Source organism: Salvelinus alpinus, chromosome 37 (genome assembly GCF_045679555.1).
Source record: "Salvelinus alpinus chromosome 37, SLU_Salpinus.1, whole genome shotgun sequence".
Taxonomy (NCBI): domain Eukaryota; kingdom Metazoa; phylum Chordata; class Actinopteri; order Salmoniformes; family Salmonidae; genus Salvelinus; species Salvelinus alpinus.
The window spans coordinates 10,504,043-10,529,825 of NC_092122.1; the positions used below are offsets into that span (position 1 = coordinate 10,504,043).

The window sequence follows — 25,783 nt, forward strand, 5'->3', positions numbered from 1 at the left end:
GATACGTTTTGCTTTAGAAGTCCCACACAGCTCTGAGTGGGCTTTTGTCAGCCCAAGTTACGATCAGTTCCTTTGTTTTTCTCTCTGTAGTGGTTAAGTGACATTTGACTGAGGTGTTGCTTTCATTTTTCTGTTAGGTGCTTCAGCCATAGTGGAGTTAAGAAACGAGTCTGAGCCAGTCACAGCTCGGTAGTAAGGACTCCCTTAAAATACTCTGACTCCAGACCCGAAACACTCCTCCTCAGTAAGGTGTTCCGTTCAATTTCCAAGCGCTCTATTGGCACAACTGAATGCAATCAGTTTGCAGCTGCTTGTAGGCTACACCAACAGTGGAATATTGGTGCCTAACCTCATACTGTACTGCTATTTACTATCATCTGGGCCTTTTGATGTCATTGCAAAAAGCAGTACAAACTGCAGTACAAACTGACCAAAAAGCAGTACAGACTGCAGTATAAACTGACCAAAAAGCAGTACAAACTGCAGTACAAACTGACCAAAAAGCAGTACAAACTGCAGTATAAACTGACCAAAGTACAAACTGACCAAAAGCAGTACAAACTGCAGTACAAACTGACCAAAAGCAGTACAAACTGCAGTAAACTGACCAAAAAACAGTACAAGCTGCAGTACAAACTGACCAAAAAGCAGTACAGACTGCAGTATAAACTGACCAAAAAGCAGTACAAACTGCAGTACAAACTGACCAAAAAGCAGTACAAACTGCAGTATAAACTGACCAAAGTACAAACTGACCAAAAGCAGTACAAACTGCAGTACAAACTGACCAAAAGCAGTACAAACTGCAGTACAAACTGACCAAAAGCAGTACAAACTGCAGTACAAACTGACCAAAAGCAGTAAAAACTGACCTAAAATGAAACTGAATAACACAGGTCTTCCTGTGAGCTAAGACACCCACGCACATCCCGCACACACACACGCAGACACACACGCAGACACACACGCAGACACACACGCAGACACACACACACACACACACACACACACACACACACACACACACACACACACACACACACACACACACACACACACACACACACACACAGCGTTTCTCTACCACTCTATCTCTGTCCAGCTACCAGAACAGCTCTGTGGTTGAAGTGAGAAAGAAATGGGAGAAAACAACGTAGATTCCTCTTTCCTCCCCACGTCTCTCTCTGTTTTTAGCCCTGTAACTGTCCTCTTTACCAACGGTTAAATATAGTCAGCAAGGAAACAGAACTGTCCATTAGCACTCCGAAGTATTGCTATTTAGAGGTAATACTGACATGAATCATAAGCCCATTTACACTAATGGAACCCCTGGAGAAGAAAGGTCTGTTCTATTAAATGTCTGTCTATAAATATATCTGCCCTCTTTAATGCATAGACACTGTAGATGAAGTAAACAAGGACATACTCACTGGGCACAACTTCTTCCCTCACTTGCAGCCCATGCGAGACAACAGTCCTACAGAAAATGATAGAGGTTCCCATGTTTCCCCATCACATCTCTCGGAGACAGACACACACACGCTCCAACTGACCTGTGTCTATAGCCTCCTTCATGTAGACAGCACAGTACGGGTTGATCACCTCTTCATGGTAGGCCAGACCTGGGTCCATCTCGAAGCTGGAGAAGCCGATACGCAGGAACGGAGACATGGCTGCAGGTACCACTCACTCACTGACCTCCAGACAAAAACCTCAACTCAATGGTCACACAACCTCCAGAAAACCTTCAGAGAACCTCCCTCGCCACGGAAACGGTGATCCTCACAGTGGAGAGTTGTGTTTCAGTTAGTCCTTCTCTTCGCAGATAGTGTTAGTGTTGTTTTGGGGAGAGTAGTCTTTGTGTGGATGTTACCCCCCTCTCTGGCACAGGCCCCACGCGCTGACTGGCCTTTTCCTCCAGATGAGAGATGGGTTGGCGGGGGTGGGAGGGAAAAAGAGAGAGGGAGAGAGAGGAGAGGAGGGCTCTTTGGCTCGCAGCGACAGTTCCGCCCTTGACGCCTCGCTCCTCTGGTACTGATAAGAGCTGTCCGTCACCCTGAGAAAGGAAGAGAGAGGGAGAGAGAGAGAGAGAGAGAGAGAGAGAGAGAGAGAAAGGAAGGAAGAGAGAGAAAGGGAGAGGGAGAGAGAGAGAGAGAGGGGGAGAAAAAGAGAGAAAGGGAGAGGGAGAGAGCAAGAGAGAGAAAGGGAGAGAGAGCGCGAGAGAGAAAGAGAGAGCGCAGGAGAGAGAGAGAGAGAGACAGAAATGGATGGAGAGAGAGAGTGAGAGAGAGAGGGAGAGAGATGAAGAGAGAGAGAGGGAGAGAGAGAAAGAGAGAGAGACAGAGAGAGGATGAGAGACAAGTCACAAGTCAGCATTAGTTACCAATTCTCTAGAATGAATTCCACCAGACCAGTACATAGTACACCAAACAAATACAAACCAGTACCCCTTGTTTACATTACAAACAAACTAATCAGCCCTCTTAGTACCTAAAGCAAAACACCATATATTTAGCACTGAAGACTAAACAAACCAGCACTCTCTGGGTATCCAAAACAGCTCATACCTCCAGGGGCTAGTAAACCTCAGCTAGCCTATTTCCCCAGGCACCTTGGAGTCCAGTATAATCCCTGAGTATCAGTCACTGCACAACTCAGGTGCTACCAGCTAGCTCTAAGCTGCGGTGCTCCCAACACCAGTGAGCTGTCTGTGGTTAGCTAGGTGGCAGTGCTGATGGAGGAGAAAGAGACTGAGCGTCAGAGTGATATTTGAGGCCAGGTTGTCAGAGAGCTGTGTGTCAGCCTCAGTGTCAGAGAGGAGACTGGGAAGGCCCTATTAATAGATGTGTAATGCTAAACTCTGATCGGGAATACGCAGGGAAGAACTTCCAGCAGTTACAGCCCAACCCGGGCCTGGGTCACCCACAAACATACCTCCCGTAAACCCCCCATACCCACGCACGCGTTGCCAAATGCTGTGTGTGATGTCACCATTACTTCTGTTGACAGGTGTGATTTGTGCAGAAGGACCAACAGAGCAACAACTAAATGTAACGGACGTCACGCTGCCTGCTTCCTCCTGATTCGTCTCACACCGAGTCTCGAACCTAGGACCTCTGCCTTGCTAGCACACGTGACTGCCCTCCTGACTAACCAGTCGGCGCAAGTGGCGACACTTCCGGCTGAGGAGTAAGTGTCACACATCCCCATATGCTACTGTACATAAGAAAAAACACAACTATTGATATACACACAAAGTTCAGTTGTGCTACAGGATAGATACAAACCTCTTCTGTTCTCGGGAACTATTCTATAATAGCATACAACAATATAAAGTGCTCAGTCAATTAACAAGCATTGTGTTAAGAGAATTTTGTTCTCAATGTTCATAAACTGAACTTCAATTAAACTACTCGGGTTGTTACCAAGAATTTGTAAGGTGGGCCTCCCGGGTGGCGCAGTGGTCTAGGGCACCACCTGTGCCACCAGACACTCTGGGTTCACGCCCAGGCTCTGTCGCAGCTGGCCACAACCGGGAGGTCCGTGGGGCGATGCACAATTGGCCCAGCGTTGTCTGGGTTAGGGAGAGTTTGGCTGGTAGGGATATCCTTGTCTCATTGCGCACTAGCGACTCCTGTGGCGGGCCAGGTGCAGTGCACGCTAACCAGGTCGCCAGGTGCACAGTGTTTCCTCCGACACATTGGTGCGGCTGTGTTAAGAAGCAGTGCGGCTTGGTTGGGTTGTGTTTCGGAGGACGCATGGCTTTCGACCTTCGTCTCTCCCGAGCCCGTACGGGAGTTGTAGCGATGAGACGAGATAGTAACGACTAACAATTGGATACCATAAAAAGGGGGTAAAATTCAATTACATTTTTTTTTTTAAATAAAGATTTTGTAAGGTTCTTGTTGAAATGAAATAGACAGAGGCCAGTCTACAATAGTCAGCAGGTTTATTTACGAGAGCTCTGCTTATCATTTCCTGTACATTGGTTTATATACCTTTCATTTTGTCATAAATGTCCCTCCTCCTCTCAGACAATGACAATATAGTTCACAAGTCTTCTCCTACTCATACATTGCCTGCCACCTGTTATACAATCTACTACAAGCCCAAGGTTTCTCCCCTCCCTGGGTGGGGAGACTTCCTTCTCTGTTATCAGTTTCACAGTGGTCACAAGTTGTCTGCCACAGCTCCTTGCCTGCTAACAGTCCCTCTTTCTTATGGACAAACATTATTTATCATTATACAGAGACAGGGTAGAATTATGTTAGTTATAGTTCTATGTTAAATGTATACATCATTTAGTCATTATTCATAAAATTCATAACACATTGACACACACACACACACATCCAAACCTCCCAAACTGTGCTTCTGCAGCACCAAGCTCCTTGCAGCTCTCTTTAGCACCCACACCTCTCTGAATGTTACATAAAGCTCTCGTTAACATGATGGGACTTCCTGTAGTCTAACTCGTTAGCCACACTTCCTGTCTCTGAGCTTGGTTCTGTGAAATTACACATGTGGGTCTCTCTCTCTCCCACTCTGTCTCTCTCTCTGTCGCTCTCTCTCTCTCTCTCAATTAAATTAAATTAAATTCAAGGGGCTTTATTGCATGGGAAACATATGTTAACATTGCCAAAGCAAGTGAAGTAGATAATATACAAAAGTGAAATAAACAATAAAAATTAACAGTAAACATTACAATCACAGAAGTTTAAAAAGAATAAAGACATTACAAATGTCATATTATGTATATATACAGTGTTGTAACAATGTGCAAATGGTTAAAGTACAAAAGGGAAAATCAATCAACATAAATATGGGTTGTATTTACAATGGTGTTTGTTCTTCACTGGTTGCCCTTTTCTTGTGGCAACAGGTCACACATCTTGCTGCTGTGATGGAACACTGGTATTTCACCCAGTAGATATGGGAGTTTATCAAAATGGGTGTTGTTTTCAAATTTTTTGTGGATCTGTGTAATCTGAGGGAAATATGTGTCTCTAATATGGTCATACATTTGGCAGGAGGTTAGGAAGCGCAGCTCAGTTTCCAACTCCTTTTGTGGGCAGTGTGCACATAGCCTGTCTTCTGTTGAGAGCCATGTCTGCCTACGGCGGCCTTTCTCAATAGCAAGGTTATGCTCACTGAGTCTGTACATAGTCAAAGCTTTCCTTAAGTTTGGTTCAGTCACAGTGGTCAGGTATTCTGCCACTGTGTACTCTCTGTTTAGGGCCAAATAGCATTCTAGTTTGCTCTGTTTTTTTGTTAATTCTTTCCAATGTGTCAACTAATTATCTTTTTGTTTTCTCATGATTTGGTTGGGTCTAATTGTGTTGCTGTCCTGGGGCTCTGTGGGGTCTGTTTGTGTATGTGAACAGAGCCTCTCTCTCTCTCTCTCTCTCTCTCTCTCTCTCTCTCTCTCTCTCTCTCTCTCTCTCTCTCTCTCTCTCTCTCTCTCTCTCTCTCTCTCTCTCTCTCTCTCTCTCTCTCTCTCTCTCTCTCTCTCTCTCTCTCTCTCTCTCTCTCTCTCTCTCTCTCTCTCGCAATTCAATTCAAGGGTCTTTATTGGCATCGGAAACATATGTTTACATTGCCAAAGCAAGTGAAATGGATAAACAAAAGTGAAATAAACAATAAAAAGTGAACAGTAAATATTACACTCACAAGTTCCAAAATAATCTCTCTCTCTCTCTCTCTCTCTCTTTCAATTCAAGGGGCTTTATTGCCAAAGCAAGTGAAATGGATAAACAAAAGTGAAATAAACAATAAAAAGTGAACAGTAAATATTACACTCACAAGTTCCAAAATAATCTCTCTCTCTCTCTCTCTCTCTCTCTCTCTCTCTCTCTCTCTCTCTCTCTCTCTCTCTCTCTCTCTCTCTCTCTCTCTCTCTCTCTCTCTCTCTCTCTCTCTCTCTCTCTCTCTCTCTCTCTCTCTCTCTCTCTCTCTCTCTCTCTCTCTCTTTCAATTCAAGGGGCTTAATTGCCAAAGCAACTGAAATGGATAAAAAAAGTGAAATAAACAATAAAAAGTGAACAGTAAATATTACACTCACAAGTTCCAAAATAATCTCTCCCTCTCTCTCTCTCTCTACTGTGTTATAAGTGGCCCTAATTCCCATGTATTTATGCTGGAACAACAACAATGGTCCTTGTTACACCCAGAGGTTCTTACATCAGATCAGCAACCCCAGTATTTCTGTTGTAAACACAATCACTTCATGTCCTGTATAGTTATGTGTTGGTTATGATGCTCTGTGGACACCTTAAGGGTCATAGACGTTTGACCCAACCTGAACTCTTTCAATACTGTTTCCCTCAACTACTCAACTTACTGTAGTATGTGTATGTCTCCCCACAAACCCTCATGAAAGGCTAGCGATCTCTTTCATCCTGACGTCCCCACTTCAAACACACACACACACACACACACACACACACACACACACACACACACACACACACACACACACACACACACACACACACACACACACACACACACACACACACACACACACACACACACACACACACACAGACTGGAGATCAAACACAATGACCATCGCCATATGAACAACTTTTTCCTCAGTTTGACCTTTAGTGGACCTTTCATGAGGGTCAAAGAGCCTCCCATCAAACCTTCTTCTGTAGACTACACCATCAGAGAGGAGTGTGTGTGTGTGTGTGTGTGTGTGTGTGTGTGTGTGTGTGTGTGTGTGTGTGTGTGTGTGTGTGTGTGTGTGTGTGTGTGTGTGTGTGTGTGTGTGTGTGTAGTCTTTGAAGAACTTCCCTTTGTTGTAATTGACAAGTACTCATGTGTGTGACATCTGTAGAGGTCCTCGAACATGTGAAGGTTCGACAAGGCACTTAAGTAGTGGCTGGTGGGTAGAGTGTTATGAGACCAAAGGGGAAAATAAGAGCAAAGTGATTTGCCTCTGTTTCCACAAAATCCCTTTGAAAGGAATTACAACAAGGTGCTATCTAGAACCTAAAAGGGTTCTGCGGCTGTCCCCATAGGAAAACCATTTGAAGAACCCTTTTTAGTTCCAGATAGATCCCCTTTGAGTTTCATGTAGAACCCTTTACAGAGAGGGTTCTACATGGAACCGAAAAAGAGTTCTACCTGGAACCAAAATAGTTCTAACTGGAACCAAAAAAGGCTTTGCAATGGGGACGGCCAAATAACCTTTTGGAACCTTTTTTTCTAAGAGTGTAGCGTCAACCCTTGAGGTGTGCATCATAATAACATTGAGTGATCACATCAATGGGGTACAAGTAAAAACAACTAGAGCTTTGTCCATAAGTACAACTACTTAACTCATTCCTGGCTGACATTTATAAACACAGTAAGTCTTGCAGCACAGAATACATGAAACACGACAATGATGTCAGCAAATAAGTGTTCATGGTAGGCTACTAATCTTAACTAATTCTACTCCACACATATGCATATTAGGCTACGTTGCAGCATGTCCTTCATATTTCATTCATCGTTCTCTACCGTTGGCCTACCTCCTTTTGAAGTCTTTGGTGTATTTTATGCATTTATGCAGTAGCCTATATTTCAGACTAGTGGAATGATCAAAATACCCAAATAAATCTAAATAAATATACAATGTTCTTCTGTTACAGACTGGAAATGTGTCAATATGCAAATGATGAATAGGCATAACGGAATAAATGCATGCCTACCTTTAAAGGTCAAACTACAAACTCCAAAACACAACTTATTTGGTGTTGCGGTTCATTTAAAGCTAATGTCCATCTTGCTGCTTCAGAGTTTTGTAATAACTGTGTCGAAGTGGCCTTGCGGAGGCACCAATGATAACCTATCAGAATAAGTGCACTTCTATTTTAGCACCAGCAGCACTACCGCAGACATCAAGGTAACGCCCCTTTACTATAAATCGGATCAATTAATGAAGAATTCAATGCTGCCCTCCTGTGGAGTGAAGTGGTATTACTGGTGTGCAAAGCATAGGTAGGCTGGAATGGATCTCTGCAATGCATTTATTTTTTAAATATATATTTCACCTTTATTTAACCAGGTAGGCTAGTTGAGAACAAGTTCTCATTTACAACTGCGACCTGGCCAAGATAAAGCAAAGCAGTGCGACACAAACAACAACACAGAGTTACACATGGAATAAACAAGTGTACAGTCAATAACACAATAGAAAAAGTATATATACAGTGTGTGCAAATGAGGTAGGATAACGGAGGTAAGGCAATAAATAGGCCATAGTGGTGAAATAATTACAATATAGCAATTAAACACTGGAGTGATAGATGTGCAGAAGATGAATGTACAAGTAGAGATACTGGGGTGCAAAGGAGCAAAATAAATAAAATAGATAACAGTATGGGGATGAGGTAGTTGGATGGGCTAATTACAGGTGGGCTATGTACAGGTGCAGTGATCTATGAGCTTCTCTGACAGCTATCTATGGTTGAATATCTTTTCAGATTTTGAACGCTCCCAACTCTGGCTCGTAATATTTACTACCAGTGTTTGTAGAAACTATACCCCGTTGATCAGTTTATAATTGGATAGTAAAATTCCCGAAAACCAGGGGTAGGCTATCACGCCAGAAAAGGTTAAACAGTAAAGGGTCATTGGAAGATGGACGATAATCCAGCTGTCCCGCAGCTGTTGAGCTGCTCAGTTCCCATCCCAGTTGCAATTCTATTAATTCAACTCATATCGAGCATGTCGGCTGCATCCACTAGATGGCGACACTTGACTATGGAGTAAATGGTGTGTCTGGCGAAAGCACAACACGTTATCCACAATGCCTAGTATCTGGATGCAGATACTTAGCCATGTGGGTGTGGACTGGGAGTTATGGGGGGGTGTAAATATGAGGTTTTAGATATATTTCAATGTTGTCTTTTACTTTACAAAAACACTTGAAAGAAGGCTATTCTATCACTGGTAAAAAACGACTGTTAGTTGTCTTCCACCTAGTAGGTGCCTGTTAGTCTGGAAACCCAGCGCTTGTGCAATGTGCGTCTAATCCTCACCCACTCTCTCCAGCCTGCGTGTTCAGCCCAGTCAGTCTCTGAGTCCGGAGATAGGAGAGATAGCCAGGCTGGGCTGTAATTCCCCTACTACAGCCAGTGCCATGCTTAAACACAGTACTGCGCGGGCAGTTTCATATTCATTTCTTCTGTTGTTCGTTAGTCATGCTATTGTTATGAAAACTCTTCACAATGTCATATCCCTTTTCTTTTTAATTTCCTATGACGTACTCTATGGGAAATTTCTCTCTCTCGTTCCATTTTTCTGTGGTAAACAAGAGATAGATTCTTTGGAGAAAAAAAAAGATAATGATCTTTGAATAATTCTGCTCTACACTGGTAGTCAATGCCCCTTACTGTTAGACATGATATTAACAGTACACTCTTAGAAAAAAAGGTGCTACTGTATCTAGAACATAAAAGGGTTTATCAGATGTCCCCATAGGAGAACCCTTTGAATAACTATTTTTGGGTTCCAGGTAGAACCCTTTCGGGTTTCTTGTACAACCCTTTCTACAGATAGTTCTACATGGAATGCAAAATGGTTCTACCGAGAACCAAAAAGGGTTCTACCTGGAACCAAAAATAGTTTTCCTAGGGGACTGCCGAATAACCCTTTTGGAGACTCTTTTTCTAAGAGGTAGACCTATGCCATTTTACAACGTCATCATTTCTTTTTAATTTCTCTTTTCTTTTTTATTTACGATGGCGTAACCTCTTGGAAAAAAACATTGATTCATTATTAAATTAATCTAATAAAATCCAAGAGATTCAGTAGATTCTGTTCCACTGAAAGAGGAAAGCATGTTTTAAGTTTTCTGTTTTCTGTCCCCCCCATCTCTCTCTGTCTTTCTCTGCTCTTCTGCAGTAGCCTATATCTGGGGGAATCTATTTTGCATTGCCAGGAATCCTGTTTGCTAGTGACCCAGGTGTGTTAAACCCCTAGAACTCCCTACACCATCAACGTCTTAGTTTCCAGCTAAATTAAGCAGCCAGAGTTACGTTACATATGGATTTAGTTGACAAGATAGCATAAAACTCCTCAATCCTTTTCCTGTTTAATGATACATTGAATTTGTAAATGGTATAAATAAAAATGAATAATATGAATAAATGGTATCTTCAGAATCTCTCAAGCAAAGCCTCACACCAAACTGCACTTATTAACATGAACCTATAATGGGGCAACTCTTTCATCTGTGCAAATCTCTCTGAGTATGTGAATGAATGGCCAAAGAGATGATGTACGATAAAGCTATATTATCGACATGAGGAGAGTAAGGATGGTTAGATGGTGGAGGACAGAGAGAGAGAGAGAGAGAGAGAGAGAGAGAGAGAGAGAGAGAGAGAGAGAGAGAGAGAGAGAGAGAGAGAGAGAGAGAGAGAGAGAGAGAGAGAGAGAGAGAGAGAGAGAGAGAGAGAGAGAGAGAGAGAGAAAGAAAGAAAGAAAGAAAGAAAGAAAGAAAGAAAGAAAGAAAGAAAGAAAGAAAGAAAGAAAGAAAGAAAGAAAGGGAGAGGGGAGGGGAGAGAGAGCAAGAGGAAAATATATATAGCTAGAGAGATAGAGAGAGAGACAGAGAGAGAGAGAGGAGAGGGGAATGTGTGTGATTTCAAAGTGTGGTTCCTTTGTACGGCTCACAGATATGGTACAGAGGGAGCTAGCCTGTACCTCTTTTACACACGTTGCCATGGAAACCAGCCCAGCAGCCACCCAGCAGCTGTATGAATCCTAAGAAATTCCGACACACATTCTCCCCCATACTACCCCACCCCCATACACACATACTACACACACACATGCACACGCACGCAAGCACACATACATACCCTCACACACACACACACATTCCCCACCACATACACACATATAGTACACACATAAACATCTCCCCCATCCACAATTAGGGTTTCACAAATCTGGTAAATATCCCAAAATCAGGTAAATATCTCAAAATCAGGTAACTATCCCAAAATCAAGTAAATATCCCAAAATCAGGTAAATATCCCAAAATCAGGTAAATATCCCAAAATCAAGTAACTATCCCAAAATCAAGTAAATATCCCAAAATGAGATAAATATCCCAAAATCAAGGAAAATATCGCAAAATCAGGTAAATATCCCAAAATCAGGTAACTATCCCAAAATCAAGTAAATATCCCAAAATCAGGTAAATATGCCAAAATCAGGTAAATATCCCAAAATCAGGTAAATATCCCAAAATCAAGTAAATATCCCAAAATCAGGTAAATATCCCAAAATCAGGTAAATATTCCAAAATCAGGTAAATATCCCAAAATCAGGTAAATATTCCAAAATCAGGTAAATATCCCCAAATTCCCTGGTTTTCCAGAAAACTTGGTTGGAAAAATTCCAGAATATGGAGGGAATAAGCAGGAAATCCAGAATCCTCCAAGTAGGTTTCTGGAAAACCTGGGAATATTGGGAATTTCTGATATAATAGTAAGCCCTCTATAGCAGAACCCCTGTAAAGCCTCTAGTAACCAGGGGCACTCCTCTAGTAAACAGGGGCATTCCTCTAGTAACCAGGGGAGTTCCTCTAGTAACCAGGGGAGTTCCTCTAGTATCCAGGGGAGTTCCTCTAGTAACCAGGTGCACTCCTCTAGTAAACAGGGGCATTCCTCTAGTAATCAGGGGAGTTCCTCTAGTAACCAGGGAAATTCCTCTAGTAACCAGGTGCACTCCTCTAGTAAACAGGGGCATTCCTCTAGTAACCAGGGGAGTTCCTCTAGTAACCAGGGGAGTTCCTCTAGTAACCAGGGGCACTCCTCTAGTAACCAGGGACTCTCCTCTAGTATCCAGGGGCACTCCTCTAGTAACCAGGGGCTCTCCTCTAGTAACCAGGGGCACTCCTCTAGTATCCAGGGGCACTCCTTTAGTATCCAGGGACTCTCCTCTAGTAACCAGGGACTCTCCTCTAGTAACCAGGGGCACTCCTCTAGTAACCAGTGGCTCTCCTCTAGTAACCAGTGGCTCTCCTCTAGTAACCAGGGACTCTCCTCTAGTATTCAGGGGCACTCCTCTGGTAACCAGGGGCTCTCCTCTAGTAACCAGGGACACTCCTCTAGTAACCAGGGACTCTCCTCTAGTATTCAGGGGCACTCCTCTGGTAACCAGGGGCTCTCCTCTAGTAACCAGGGGCACTCCTCTAGTATCCAGGGGCACTCCTCTAGTAACCAGGGGCTCTCCTCTAGTAACCAGGGACTCTCCTCTAGTAACCAGGGGCACTCCTCTAGTAACCAGGGACACTCCTCTAATACAATTTTAAAACACTAAAGTGCTATTTGGAGAAGAACAAAAACAAGCATAAATGACCCCAGCCATTATTACCTTGGCTGCTGTAGCTTCATTTACCTCAGTCCATCTACAGACACACAGCCTATTAGCTATACAAATAGCCGCTACACATTTAATCAACGGGATTAAAATCTATAATTCAACGTACAGCGGAATCTGTTAGCTGAAATTAGCAGTTTTAAAAGCTAATTTCCTGTAATTCTACACATTTTGTCATGACTTACACCATGTTAGTATGATATCTGAGTGAGAGTGACTAACAAAATCAATGGGGGACCCCTGGAGGTCAATGCCCCTTGCTTGGCACATGCGCTGTGTTCCCGGTCAGTAATTTGGTCATGATTACTACGTTTAGTTAGCTGGTTAGACTAACTACACTAATGAATCCAATCTAAAGAGTTTTAACTGACATGGGGCTAATTGAGAGACTGTCAGTGAGTGGCATTTAACAAGAGAGAAACTGCTGATACACAACCACATTTTGAAACTGCACCTTGTGTATTCTAGTATTCTAACTCTCAACAGTAAAATGAGACCCAGACTGAGTTCCCCCAAAAATACAAAAAATAAAACTGAAAGCTGCGACCCACAGACCTACAAAGAGATGCACAGCGAGAACAGAGAGAGATAGACAAGCAAGGAAATGATTCAGCAACTACAGAGAAAACAAACCGCGACCTTCGACTTCAGGGAAACATCTATCAACTATGTTGCCTATGAGCAAAGACATACCAATGAAGTGCTTTCACTGCTGTCATTTTCCACGTGGAATGAGAAGTTACACACTTACTTTCAGTAAAAGTCAAAAGTTTGGACACACCTACTCATTCAAGGGTTTTTCTTTATTTGTACTATTTTCTACATTGTAGAATAATAGTGAAGACATCAAACTATGAAATAACCCATATGAAATCACAAAGTAACCAAAAAAGTGTATTCAATATATATTTTGCCACCCTTTGCCTTGATGACAGCTTTGCACACTCTTGACATTCTCTCAACCAGCTTCATGAGGAATGCTTTATCCAACAGTCTTGAAGTAGTTCCCACATATGCTGAGCACTTGTTGGCTGCTTTTCCTTCACTCTGCGGTCCAACTCTTCCCAAACCATCTCAATTGGGTTGAGGTTGGGTGTTTGTGGAGGCGAGGTCATCTGATGCTGCACTCCATCACTCTCTTTGGTGAAATAGCCCTTACACAGCCTGGAGGTGTGTTTTGGGTCATTGTACTGTTGAAAAACAAATGATAGTCCCACTAAGCACAAACCAGATGGGATGGCATATCGCTGCAGAATGCTGTGGTAGCCATGCTGGTTAAGTGTGCCTTGAATTCTAAATAAATCACAGACAGTGTCACCATAACACCTCCTCCTCCATCCTTCACGGTGGGAACCACACATGTGGAGATCATCCGTTCATCTACTCTGTGTCTCACATAGACACGGCCGTTGGAACCAAAAATCTCAAATTTGGACTCATCAGACCAAAGGACAGATTTCCACCGTCTAATTTACATTTACATTACATTTAAGTCATTTAGCAGACGCTCTTATCCAGAGCGACTTACAAATTGGTGCATTCACCTTATGATATCCAGTGGAACAACCACTTTACAATAGTGCATCTAACTCTTTTAAGGGGGGGGGGTTAGAAGGATTACTTTATCCTATCCTAGGTATTCCTTAAAGAGGTGGGGTTTCAGGTGTCTCCGGAAGGTGGTGATTGACTCCGCTGACCTGGCGTCGTGAGGGAGTTTGTTCCACCATTGGGGTGCCAGAGCAGCGAACAGTTTTGACTGGGCTGAGCGGGAACTGTACTTCCTCAGAGGTAAGGAGGCGAGCAGGCCAGAGGTGGATGAACGCAGTGCCCTTGTTTGGGTGTAGGGCCTGATCAGAGCCTGAAGGTACGGAGGTGCCGTTCCCCTCACAGCTCCGTAGGCAAGCACCATGGTCTTGTAGCGGATGCGAGCTTCAACTGGAAGCCAGTGGAGAGAGCGGAGGAGCAGGGTGACGTGAGAGAACTTGGGAAGGTTGAACACCAGACGGGCTGCGGCGTTCTGGATGAGTTGTAGGGGTTTAATGGCACAGGCAGGGAGCCCAGCCAACAGCGAGTTGCAGTAGTCCAGACGGGAGATGACAAGTGCCTGGATTAGGACCTGCGCCGCTTCCTGTGTGAGGCAGGGTTGTACTCTGCGAATGTTGTAGAGCATGAACCTACAGGAACGGGTCACCGCCTTGATGTTAGTTGAGAACGACAGCGTGTTGTCCAGGATCACGCCAAGGTTCTTAGCACTCTGGGAGGAGGACACAATGGAGTTGTCAACCGTGATGGCGAGATCATGGAACGGGCAGTCCTTCCCCGGGAGGAAGAGCAGCTCCGTCTTGCCGAGGTTCAGCTTGAGGTGGTGATCCGTCATCCACACTGATATGTCTGCCAGACATGCAGAGATGCGATTCGCCACCTGGTTATCAGAAGGGGGAAAGGAGAAGATTAATTGTGTGTTGTCTGCATAGCATTGATGCTATGCACACTGATGTCTAATGTCCATTGCTCGTGTTTCTTGGCCCAAGCAAGTCTCTTCTTATTATTGGTGTCCTTTAGTAGTGTTTTTTTGGCAGCAATTCAAACAAGGCCTGATTCACGCAATCTCCTCTGAACAGTTGATGTTGAGATGTGTCTGTTACCTCTGTGAAGCATTTATTTGGGCTGCAATCTGAGGTGCAGGTAACTCTAATAAACTGGTTTTTGCCACTGCACTTGAAGAAACAAAGTTCTTGGAATTTTCCGCATTGACTGACCTTCATGTCTTAAAGTAATGATGGACTGCCGTTTCTCTTTGCTTATTTGAGCTGTTCTTGCCATAATATAGATTTGGTCTTTTACCAAATAGGGCTATCTTCTATAAACCCCCCTACCTTGTCATAACACAACTGATTGGCTCAAACGCATTAAAGAAGGAAAGAAATTCCACAAATTAACTTTTAACAAGGCACACCTGTTAATTGAAACGCTTTCCAGGTGACTACCTCATGAAGCTAGTTTATAGAATGCCAAAATTGTGCAATGCTGTCATCAAGGCAAAGGGTGGCTACTTTGAAGAATCTCAAATATAAAATATATTTTGATTTGTTTAACACTGGTTGCTACATGATTCCATATCATGTATTTCATAGTTTTGATGTCATCACTATTATTCTACAATGTACAAAATAGTACAAATAAAGAAGAACCCTGGAATGAGTAGGTGTGTCCAAACTTTTGACTGGTACTCTATGTACTGTAGGTACGCACCGGCACACACAGAAATGGAGCATGATAATTAGAACATGTCTTGTGTTAACCATCTGGGCTGATCACTCCAATAGGATACAATACTGAGCAGCATGAGAGGGAAATAGGTTCAAAATGGAACGTGGGAGAGGGGGATGAGATAGAGTAGAGGAAGAGAGGAGAAAAGAAGAGTAGACGCTCTGTAATGTCCTGTCAGCTCTCAGTCTTGCAGGCTTTGAATTTCACTGACGCAGCGTGAAGCCTTAGTGATCACCATGAACACTATGACCTTAGAGAGACGGACAAAAAACCTTCAACAGACCCCCTCCATCTCACATTAGGCCTGCTACTGACAGATAGTCCTCTTAGGGAGGTTTTAACAGACCACACAACAACATCCCTTTATCAGAACAACAGGGAATAAATCTCACTCATAGGTCTGAAATGGCACCCTTTTTCCCAATGTAGTGCACTACTTTATAATGCACTACCCATGGCTCCGGTAAAAAGTGGGGAATAGGGTGCCATTTGGGGAATAGGGTGCCATTTGGGTGTCACCCATAGTCTTGAATTGGATCTCTGTGACGGGTAGTTAAAGAGAGTCCCCAATAGCTGAAGTTGACCTCCTAGTGGAGCTGTAGTTTAGTTGTGTTCATTACTTGTAGCTTTAGCTAGCTGTCCTATATGTGGTGCAGATATAAGATCTGCTCACTCTGTCTGGTTGTGCCTGTATGAAGAGTTTGCCCTCCACTGTCCTTCTCCACTGGGTTCCATTGTATTGAGTTTGAAGCCTCCTTGGCCTTCTCCGTGTATGATTTGGTTCGAACTCACCTTCAGTCTTATTGTTAGAGCTGAGGAAAGATGCGCTTGATATTTCTCATAATGGAGTGATGTATTCTTTGCCTCAAGAGGCTCACGACTCGTCTCTTTTTTTCTCTGCTAGCTTTGCTTGGCTGGTTGGCAGTCAGCGGCGCATTAATAAATGATAAAGGAAATCAAAGGCTTACCGACAGCATGATTGGATACAACATCTTGAAGAAACAGTACATGTAGACAGTGCATATCATTTGAGAATATAATTCTTTTAAAAATAATTTCCTACCATTTTAATGCATTTAATGCATTCTATTTGGTATGAAAGCCTAAAAACAAGCAGTGAAATTCAAATCCACGGATGGCTTTTTCTATTTTTTACCCCCACCCCCCACACCTCCCTCCCCCTCTAACACACTCCTGTTGTGTGTCACTGCTGATTATTTTTCAAAGGAGCAATTTATTTCAATGTTTATCATTTCATCCATTCCCCCAAAGATAACATCAGTGAATTCATTATCTTTGAGAGAGAGATGAGGGGGTCCAGAAAAAGATTCATATTCTATCTCTCCACCTCTCTCTTTCTCTGTCTGTTTTTCCCATTTCAGATTTATCCTTCACTTTGTAAAGGCATATGGAAATGGGAGAGGAGCAGATGGTGATTTGGTCCCACGGGCAGTACAGATGACTTATGAATAATGAAGAATAGAGAGGAAATTGTTTGGCTGGTTACACAGAGTTGTGATGCTATAGATACACAGTCATTCCACACAGATAAACCTTAATCAATAGTGAATCCTTTCCGAATGAGGACGCACCCACAGCGCCACTTCATATCTGTCTGCTTAAACTACTTGTTTATCAAATGGCTTCGTGACAGACAATTAATGGAAGACAAGGTTCATTTGAATGATGATGTTTTTTATCAACTACTGTAATGTACAAAGTATATTCCCTCTGGAAACATACTTTACTTCAGCTCCTTTATTGAAGTGTGTATTTGACTAAATACTTAAGTTTATTCAATCAAAACAAATCAAATTGTATTTGGCACATGCGCAGAATACAACTGGTGTAGACTTTACTGTGAAATGCTTGCATACAATGACGCAGAGTTTAGATGTTGGAACATTGCTTCCAGCACTTGCTTCTATTCAGCCACAAGAGCATTAGAGAGGTCGGGCACTGATGTTGGACAATTAGGCCTGGCTCGCAGTCGGCGTTCCAATTCATCCCAAAGGTGTTAGATGGGGTTGACGTCAGGGCACTGTACAGGCCAGTCAAGTTCGACAAACCATTTTTGTACGGACCTCGCTTTGTTCATGGGGGCATTGTCATGCTGAAACAGGAAAGGGCCTTCCCCAAACTGTTGCCACAAAGTTGGAAGCACAGAATCGTCTAGAGTGTTATTGTATGCTGTAGTGTTAAGATTTCCCTTCACTGGAACAAAGGGGCCTAGCCTGAATCATGAAAACAGCCACAGATCATTATTCCTCCCCCACCAAACTTTACAGTTGGCACTATGCATTGGGGCAGGTAGCGTTCTCTTGGCATCCGCCAATCCCAGATTCGTCCGTCGGATTGCCAGACGGTAAAGCGCGATTCATCCCTCCAGAGAACGCGTTTCCACTGCTCAAGAGTTCAATGGCGGCGAGCTTTACACCACTCCAATGCTTGGCATTGCGCATGGTGAGCTTAGGCTTGTGTGCGGCTGCTCGGCCATGGAAACCCATTTCATGAAGCTCTCGACTAACAGTTATTGTGCTGACGTTGCTTCAAGAGGCAGTTTGAAACTCTGTAGTGAGTGTTGCAACCAAGGACAGATGATTTATACGAGCTAAGCGCATCAGCACTCGGTGGTCCTGTTCTGTGTGCTTGTCTGGCCTACCACTTTGTGGCTGAGCCTAGATCCTAGACGTTTCCACTTCACAATAACTGCACTTACAGTTGACTGGGGCATCTCTAGCAGGGCAGAAATTCTACAAACTGACTTGTTGGAAAGATGGCATCTATGACGGTGGCACGTTGACCATCACTGAGCTCTTCAGTAAGGCCATTCTACTGCCAATGTTTGTCTATGGAGATTGTATGACTGTTCTCGATCTTATACACCTGTCAACAACTGGTGTGACTGAAATATCTGAATCCACTAATTTAAAGGGGTATCCAGATACTTTGGTTTATATAGTGCATGTACATGAAGGCAGGGTAAAGTGACTAGGCATCAGGATAGATGATAAGAGACAAATAAAGAACAGAGTAGCAGCAGCAAATTATGTGTAAAACTGTGTGTGTGCGCGAGTGTGTAATGTGTATGTATGTACAGTTGAAGTCGGACGTTTACATACACCTTAGCCAAATACATTTAAACTCAGTTTTTCATAATTCCTGACATTTACTCCTAGTAAGAATTCCCTGTCTTAGGTCAGTTAGGATCAACACTTTATTTTAAGAATGTGAAATGTCAGAATAATAGTAGAGAGAATGATTTCTTTCAGCTTTTATTTCTTTCATCACATTCCCAGTGGGTCAGAAATTTATATACACTCAATTTGTATTTGGTAGCATTGCCTTTAAATTGTTTAACTTGGATCAAACGTTTCGCGTAGCCTTCCACAAACTTCCCACAATAAGTTGGGTGAATTTTGGCCCATTCCTCCTGACAGAGCTGGTGTAACTGAGTCAGGTTTGTAGGCCTCCTTGCTCGGACACGCTTTTTCAGTTCTGCCCACACATTTTCTATAGGATTGAGGTCAGGGCTTTGTGATGGCCATTCTAATACCTTGACTTTGTTGTCCTTAAGCCATTTTCCCACAACTTTGGAAGTATGCTTGGGGTCATTGTCCATTTGGAAGACCCATTTGCGACCAAGCTTTAACTTCCTGACTGATGTCTTGAGATGTTGCTTCAATATATCCACATAATTTTCATTCCTCATGATGTCATTTATTTGTGAAGTGCACCAGTCCCTCCTGCAGAAAAGCGCCTCCACAACATGATGCTGCCACCCCCGGAGCAGTGGCTTCTTCCTTGCTGAGCGGCCTTTCAGGTTATGTCGATATAGGACTCGTTTTACTGTGGATATAGATACTTTTGTACCTGTTTCCTCCAGCATCTTCATAAGGTCCTTTGCTGTTGTTCTGGGATTGATTTGCACTTTTCGCACCAAAGTACGTTCATCTCTAGGAGACAGAACGCCTCTCCTTCCTGAGCGGTATGACAGCTGTGTGGTCCCATGGTGTTTATACTTGCGTACTATTGTTTGTACAGATGAACGTGGTACCTTCAGGCGTTTGGAAATTGTTCCCAAGGATGAGGCAGACTTGTGGAGGTGAACAACAAAAAAATCTGAGGTTTTGGCTGATTTCTTTAGATTTTTCCATGATGTCAAGCAAAGAGGCACTGAGTTTGAAGGTTGGCCTTGACATACATCAACTGGTACACCTGAAATTGAAACAAATGATGTCAATTAGCCTATCAGAAGCATCTAATGCAATGAATTTTCTTTTCGGAATTTTCCAACCTGTTTAAAGGCAGTCAACTTAGTGCATGTAAACTTCTGACCCACTGGAATTGTGATACTGTGAGTTATAAGTGAAATAATCTGTCTGTAAACAATTGTTGTAAAAATGTACTTGTGTCATGCACAAAGTAGATGTCTTAACCGGCTTGTCAAAACTATAGTTTGTTAACAAGACATTTGTGGAGTGGTTGAAAAACGAGTTTTAATGACTCCAACCTAAGTGTATGTAAACTTTCGACCTCAACTGTATGTATGTATGTTTGTGTTGTGTCGGTCTGCACACGCGCGTGTGTGGGCGTTTGTCGTTCATGTGAATGTGTTTGGGTTTTGTGTGCGAGTGTCAACGTGGTGTGTGTGAGTGAGTGTGTATATTAACCAAGACAATTAGTGAAAACGGTATAGCCTAATCATTTTCTAACTTGATTGTTGTCTCTCTGTCTTTATCTTTCTCTCTGAACGACCAGACCAGTGCTGTCGTGACCCAGGCCTGCTGCAATGGGAGTGCTGTAGTGCGAGAGCACAGAGAGGTGGTTAACCACAAACACACATGGTTAACTCTTCTTCCTCTACGTGCTGTTTCCTGGGCCTGTACAGTCTATCACAGCTGTCCTGACACACAGTACTACTGCTCTATATGAATGGAGTTATGTAGGTCTTAACAGGATCCACTAACCTGGGACCATATCCAATCACAACCCTCCATCTTAAGTGACAGGCCTCTCAACACTTGCCCCAAAAAATTAAGGGACTACAAGACACGGTAAGGATCGAACTCTTTTAAAAGATATGACAAAATATTGTATTCGTCTGCGGTTGCCAGCTCTTACTCATAATATTGGGCTATTGTGTTAACAAAAGATTTACTATTACATTCACTGTTTGAATACATTAAAATCATCGACTGACTTCAGAAGATTGTCTGAAATTGCCACTTGTACATGAGATAAAAAATATTTAAAAAATGGCTTTAAAAAAAACAAACAGTTAAATGGTTGTTTACTCCTCTGCAATCAAAATGTATCCAGTTTGTTTTCAGATACAGCTGGGAAACGGGAAAAAAATCATGCAAAACAGACGTTAGAAATTGTGTTGCCAGGCAACCATTTTAGGTAGCAGTTGATTAAAACACTTTTCAGACTGGCTCAATCGAAAGTGTTAGAGTTGGTGTATGTGCTGTTAAATGAATTCAACTGTGCAGTAACAGAAAATTGGTGAAGCACGACTCGCCTTGCTGCTGTGAAATACTCTCATCTGAATATGTACTGTCTGTATTAAATTAAATGTATATTACATTAAGAACATGTTACAGTCTTGGAAATACAACAGGCTATTAGTCACTGCCTGCATGAAGAAACACAATGAAATCCAAATCAGTAATGGAATGGTTATGACTACCTACGTAGTTCATTCAGGCCTACCCTCCTGTGAGTTCATACATGGTTTAAAAAAACACTTTGATGAATTATTCATCTCTATAAAAACTAGAAAACAAAACGTCATTACAAAATCAGTAGAAATGTATTTTCTTATCAACACTTATCAAAAATATCTGCACCGCATTTTGCATAGATGGATACAATGTATTTGACATGACTGTTTACATGATTGTGAAAACAACTTCTTAAAAAGTGAAAAGGGTAAAAAGCTATTTCAGGACTTTGGCCACATTGTAGATACTAGCAACAGACTATCTGTTGATAAGCAACTGACTATCTGTTGATAAGCAACTGACCATCTGTTGATAAGCAACTGACCATCTGTTGATAAGCAACTGACCATCTGTTGATAAGCAACTGACCATCTGTTGATAAGCAACTGACCATCTGTTGATAAGCAACTGACCATCTGTTGATAAGCAACTGCTTGCTAAGGTTACGGTTAGGGTAAGGTTTAGAATAAGGGTTAGGTTAGGGCTAGTAGACAGTTAGTTGAAATGTTACTGATAGCCTGTAGAGCATCTGCAGATGGACCATTCAAATAAAGTGTTACCAGGATTTTTTACAAACTTAATGAGAAAATGCAGTGGACCTACTATGTCCCTATGCACACAAGAAAAAACGGATCATTTATTAACAGGACTAAATTACTATTGACTGGAATAACTCATGAACAACCTTAAATACATATTTGAACCCAAAGACTTGGACATTTCAATAGCCTATCAACTCTCTCTAAATATATTTTTCTTACATCCGAATAAGATATGATATCTATTCAATAAGGAATACAATAAATATTGCAAATATATTGTAGGTTACTAACCGATTTTCGTTAATGAAATATATTAAGCTAATTTACTTAAATATAACAAAGAGGGAAAACATTGAACAAATATTTAATAACATTTGTTCATAACTTAAACACTGCCAGGGCCATTAGTCTGAAACAGCATGTAAAAAAATAAGATTTTCCAAGAAAATAATCCTCAATTTCGATCAGTTTCTTCACAGATCTGTATTCCATATGGATTGACTCATATGTATCGTACTCAACCATTCACAGTTGACTGATCCTTCCACACAATACTATGGAACTCTGAACCTTCAAACCCATCTCTGCCTGTTGTCGCAGATGACGTCCTGAGCTCCGTATGTGGGTAGCTCCTCCTCTACTTCCTCTGACGTCACTTCCTTCTCTATGTGACATCAGTAATCCACGGAAAAGTGGCCAGGTAATCCTTGTCCAGAATTGAGGAATTCCTAAGCGACAGCATTACCAGTTTTCCCACTTTCCTCCCAGCTTTCCAGACCAGGTAATCCCAGACTTGGCATTAAGCGAAATCATCTCTCCTCCTCTTCCTCAGATGAAGGTGTACTGGGCGGGGTGTCTCCAGACAGCTTGTGCTCTACAGGGTAAAAGGTGCCAGGTGAGATGCCCAGGATCAGTTGGCGTACTGGGCATAGAAGGCCACCTTGACCCTCTCTATCTGGTGACACAGCTTGATGGCTGGACCCAGCTTCAACTCCATACACTCCTGGACTGTGGGCAGGGTCAGCAACAACAATGCCTGGCCATCTATGTCCTGCAGAGACAATAAGGACAGAGAGACAGAGAATAAGGACAGAGAGACAGAGAATAAGGACAGAGAGACAGAGACAGAGATAGAGAATAAGGACAGAGACAGAGAATAAGGACAGAGAGACAGAGAGTCAGAGAATAAGGACAGAGAGACAGAGGAAAGGATGACGATGTCAATGATAATGTGAAGAGAGAGTCTGTACATCAAACGAGAAAGTGTGTTGAATTGGGGAGGTGTGTGTCTGCATGTATTTCAGAGTGTGTGCACAGTGTGTGTGTGTACCTGCTCCTGGAAGATGTTGGCGAGAGCAGCACAGTCGGTGGAGGTGATGAACGTGACCACGTCTTCTACGGACCACTCCAGAGGGTTCCTCTCCAGCACCAGCTGACACTCCGCCTCACTACACTCCACCTGCAGGACCACAGGACACATGGCCACAAAGATCAATCTACATACAGGACCTTTATCGACTGGATATGACATCAGGATGCCATTCACTGACCATATCTGGGCCACCCGGCCACCAGGGAGGCAAAGAACCCATCAAATACTAAATCACATCTTCATTATTGTGGGTCTGTGTATGTGTGTGTCTCTGCGTGTAGCATTTGCTCTCACCTGCATCTCCTGTCTCTTGGGTGGGTGGTACTTGTTCCCCTGGTTATATGACAGGGACCGAGTGCTCCGCCTCCTGCTTTCAGGACCCTCACGGCTGCCCGAAGCTATGCCGGTATGGGTGGCCCTGCGTAGCGTCACGGCGCGCCGCGGCCGGCTGTTAGCCACCTCCACAGAGGACGTGTCTATGTGGTCCTCGCGCGGCTCAGAGCTGGTGCCTTCTTCACTGCCCGACTGCAACATAAGATCATCTTCATCCTCGTCTTCATCACTGTCCTGTTGGGAGTTATAGGGTCAATCTTAGTGCAGTGACAATCAAGTCCATTATGTAATAGAAAGAAATACACACAAGAAGAGAGAGAAAGAGACGAGAGAGAGAAGAGACACACGAAGAGAGAGAGAGAAAGAGAGACACACAGAGACAGAGAGAAAGAGACACAGAGAAAGAGAGACACAGACAAAGAGAGAGAGACACAGAGACACACACAGAGAGAGACAAAGAGAGAGAGAGAGACAGAGAGAGAGAGACAGAGAGAAAGAGAGACACAGACAGAGAGAGACAGAGAGACAGAGAGAGACAGAGAGAGAGAGACACAGAGAGAAAGAGAGAGACAAAGAGAGAAAGAGAGACACAGACAAAGAGAGAGAGACACAGAGACACAGAGAGAAAGAGAGACACACAGAGAGAGACAAAGAGAGAGAGAGACACACAGACAGAAAGAGAGACAAAGAGAGAAAGAGAGAGAGACACACAGAGAGAGAGAGACACGGAGAGAAAGAGAGAGAGACACGGAGAGAAAGAGAGAGAGACACGGAGAGAAAGAGAGAGAGACACGAAGAGAAAGAGAGAGAGACACGGAGAGAAAGAGAGAGAGACACGGAGAGAAAGAGAGAGAGACGCGGATAGAGAGAGACACGGATAGAAAGAGAGACACGGAGAGAAAGAGACATGAAGAGAGAGAAAGAGAGACCCACAGAGAGAGCGAGAAAGAAAGAAAAGGAAAAAGAGAGGGGGAGGGGAACACAGCCTTCACTCTTATACACAAGAGAAAGAGAGACATGGAGAGAGCGACAGACAGACCGAAATAGAGGGAGAGCTCTGTCAGACCTGTGGTGACCCTGCAGGAGTGTAGTCCACTGCAGACGAGCGCCGTTTCTTCTGGACAAAGATGGCCTTCCTCTTCTTCCTGCGTCGTGTGGGTTTGGCCTCCAGACTCTCCTCTCCTCCAAACGGCTTAGACAGCTTCTTCTTCTTACCGTAGTAATACGCTGGGGACACAACACTCAACACAGTTCATATGGGCTCAATTCTGACGCAGGTTAGCTATTCATTTAAAAGGGGGTTTAATCAAACAAATGGCTGTGTGTATTTTCGTGTGTGTGTGTGTGTGTGTTTTTTGTGACAGACACACAAACTCACACTTGTAGAAAATTACTGTATTTGTTCGCGCACGCACACACCAACCTACAAACATATATGAAGTTGATCTTAGTTCCCATCAACAGAAACCCACACATGAACACACAAGTAGAGTAACCACACACACACACACACTCACTATATTTGGTCTTGGTCTGCATAGAGCAGTTCTCAGGACACTGGTCTGTGACTTGGACGGGGCTGAAGAGGTTGGGACAGCACTGCAGCTTCACACACACTTTACGACAGAAGTCTGGGATCTGCTCTGCCAGACGCACGATCCGGATGGACGATCGATACGTCTTCCCTTTGTATCTAAGGAGCGGAGAGAAACAGTGTCAGCTCAGGCCAACGGGATTGTTCATACATGACCTTACACTCAGGATGGTCACCAGGAGCCTAATGGTTGCTCCAATCCTGGTCGAGCTCCTCCAGGTGGGACTCACTTGGCTTTGAGGGTCTCCTCGTGGCAGTCCCAGTGCTGCTCTTCTACATCCTGTAGTTCCCTCAGGACACGCCCAGGCTTGTAGGCCGCATTGATTAGCATGCTCAGCACCTGCACGGAGACACACAGGAGAACACACTTTCTTCAAGACATTGTCATTTTTTTCTCCCTAGTTGTGAAGTGAGCGTGACACAAAAACCAGAGAACTACTAAAACCAGTAGGACACAAACACACTCAAATGAACACACATTCACACACTCACACTAGGGGGTATCTAGGGAAATTAAAGGCTGTTTTTGCTGAGTTACTGTGTGTGTGTGTGTGTGTGTGTG

At 43.3% G+C, this 25,783-nt stretch overlaps 2 protein-coding genes across 6 annotated transcripts in view; both read right to left on the reverse strand.

Annotated features, from left to right (window-relative positions):
- LOC139565834 (protein kinase C theta type-like) overlaps nucleotides 1–7,855 on the reverse strand; it is a 19,684-nt gene extending 11,829 nt beyond the window's left edge. Inside the window, exons 1-2 of one of the 2 annotated variants that reach the window (XM_071386438.1) lie at nucleotides 7,701–7,855; nucleotides 1,554–2,056 (exon numbers count right to left, since the gene is read on the reverse strand). In XM_071386438.1, coding sequence (XP_071242539.1) covers nucleotides 1,554–1,671 — 118 coding nt within the window. In that variant the 5' untranslated portion in view covers nucleotides 1,672–2,056; nucleotides 7,701–7,855. Of the gene's footprint in view, nucleotides 1–1,553; nucleotides 2,057–2,567; nucleotides 2,723–7,700 lie in introns of those variants that run through there. The other variant, XM_071386439.1, reaches the window with a different exon arrangement.
- Nucleotides 7,856–20,712: 12,857 nt separating this feature from the next.
- The window catches only part of LOC139565651 (scm-like with four MBT domains protein 2), a 65,693-nt gene continuing 60,622 nt past the window's right edge, over nucleotides 20,713–25,783 (reverse strand). For 2 of the 4 annotated variants that reach the window (XM_071386127.1, XM_071386126.1), the window contains 7 exons: nucleotides 25,452–25,561; nucleotides 25,145–25,320; nucleotides 25,006–25,050; nucleotides 24,694–24,854; nucleotides 23,589–23,861; nucleotides 23,253–23,381; nucleotides 20,713–22,973 (listed from right to left, as the gene is read on the reverse strand). In XM_071386127.1, coding sequence (XP_071242228.1) covers nucleotides 22,833–22,973; nucleotides 23,253–23,381; nucleotides 23,589–23,861; nucleotides 24,694–24,854; nucleotides 25,006–25,050; nucleotides 25,145–25,320; nucleotides 25,452–25,561 — 1,035 coding nt within the window. In that variant the 3' untranslated portion in view covers nucleotides 20,713–22,832. The remainder of the gene's footprint in view (nucleotides 22,974–23,252; nucleotides 23,382–23,588; nucleotides 23,862–24,693; nucleotides 24,855–25,005; nucleotides 25,051–25,144; nucleotides 25,321–25,451; nucleotides 25,562–25,783) is intronic. The other 2 variants (XM_071386129.1, XM_071386128.1) reach the window with 1 other exon arrangement.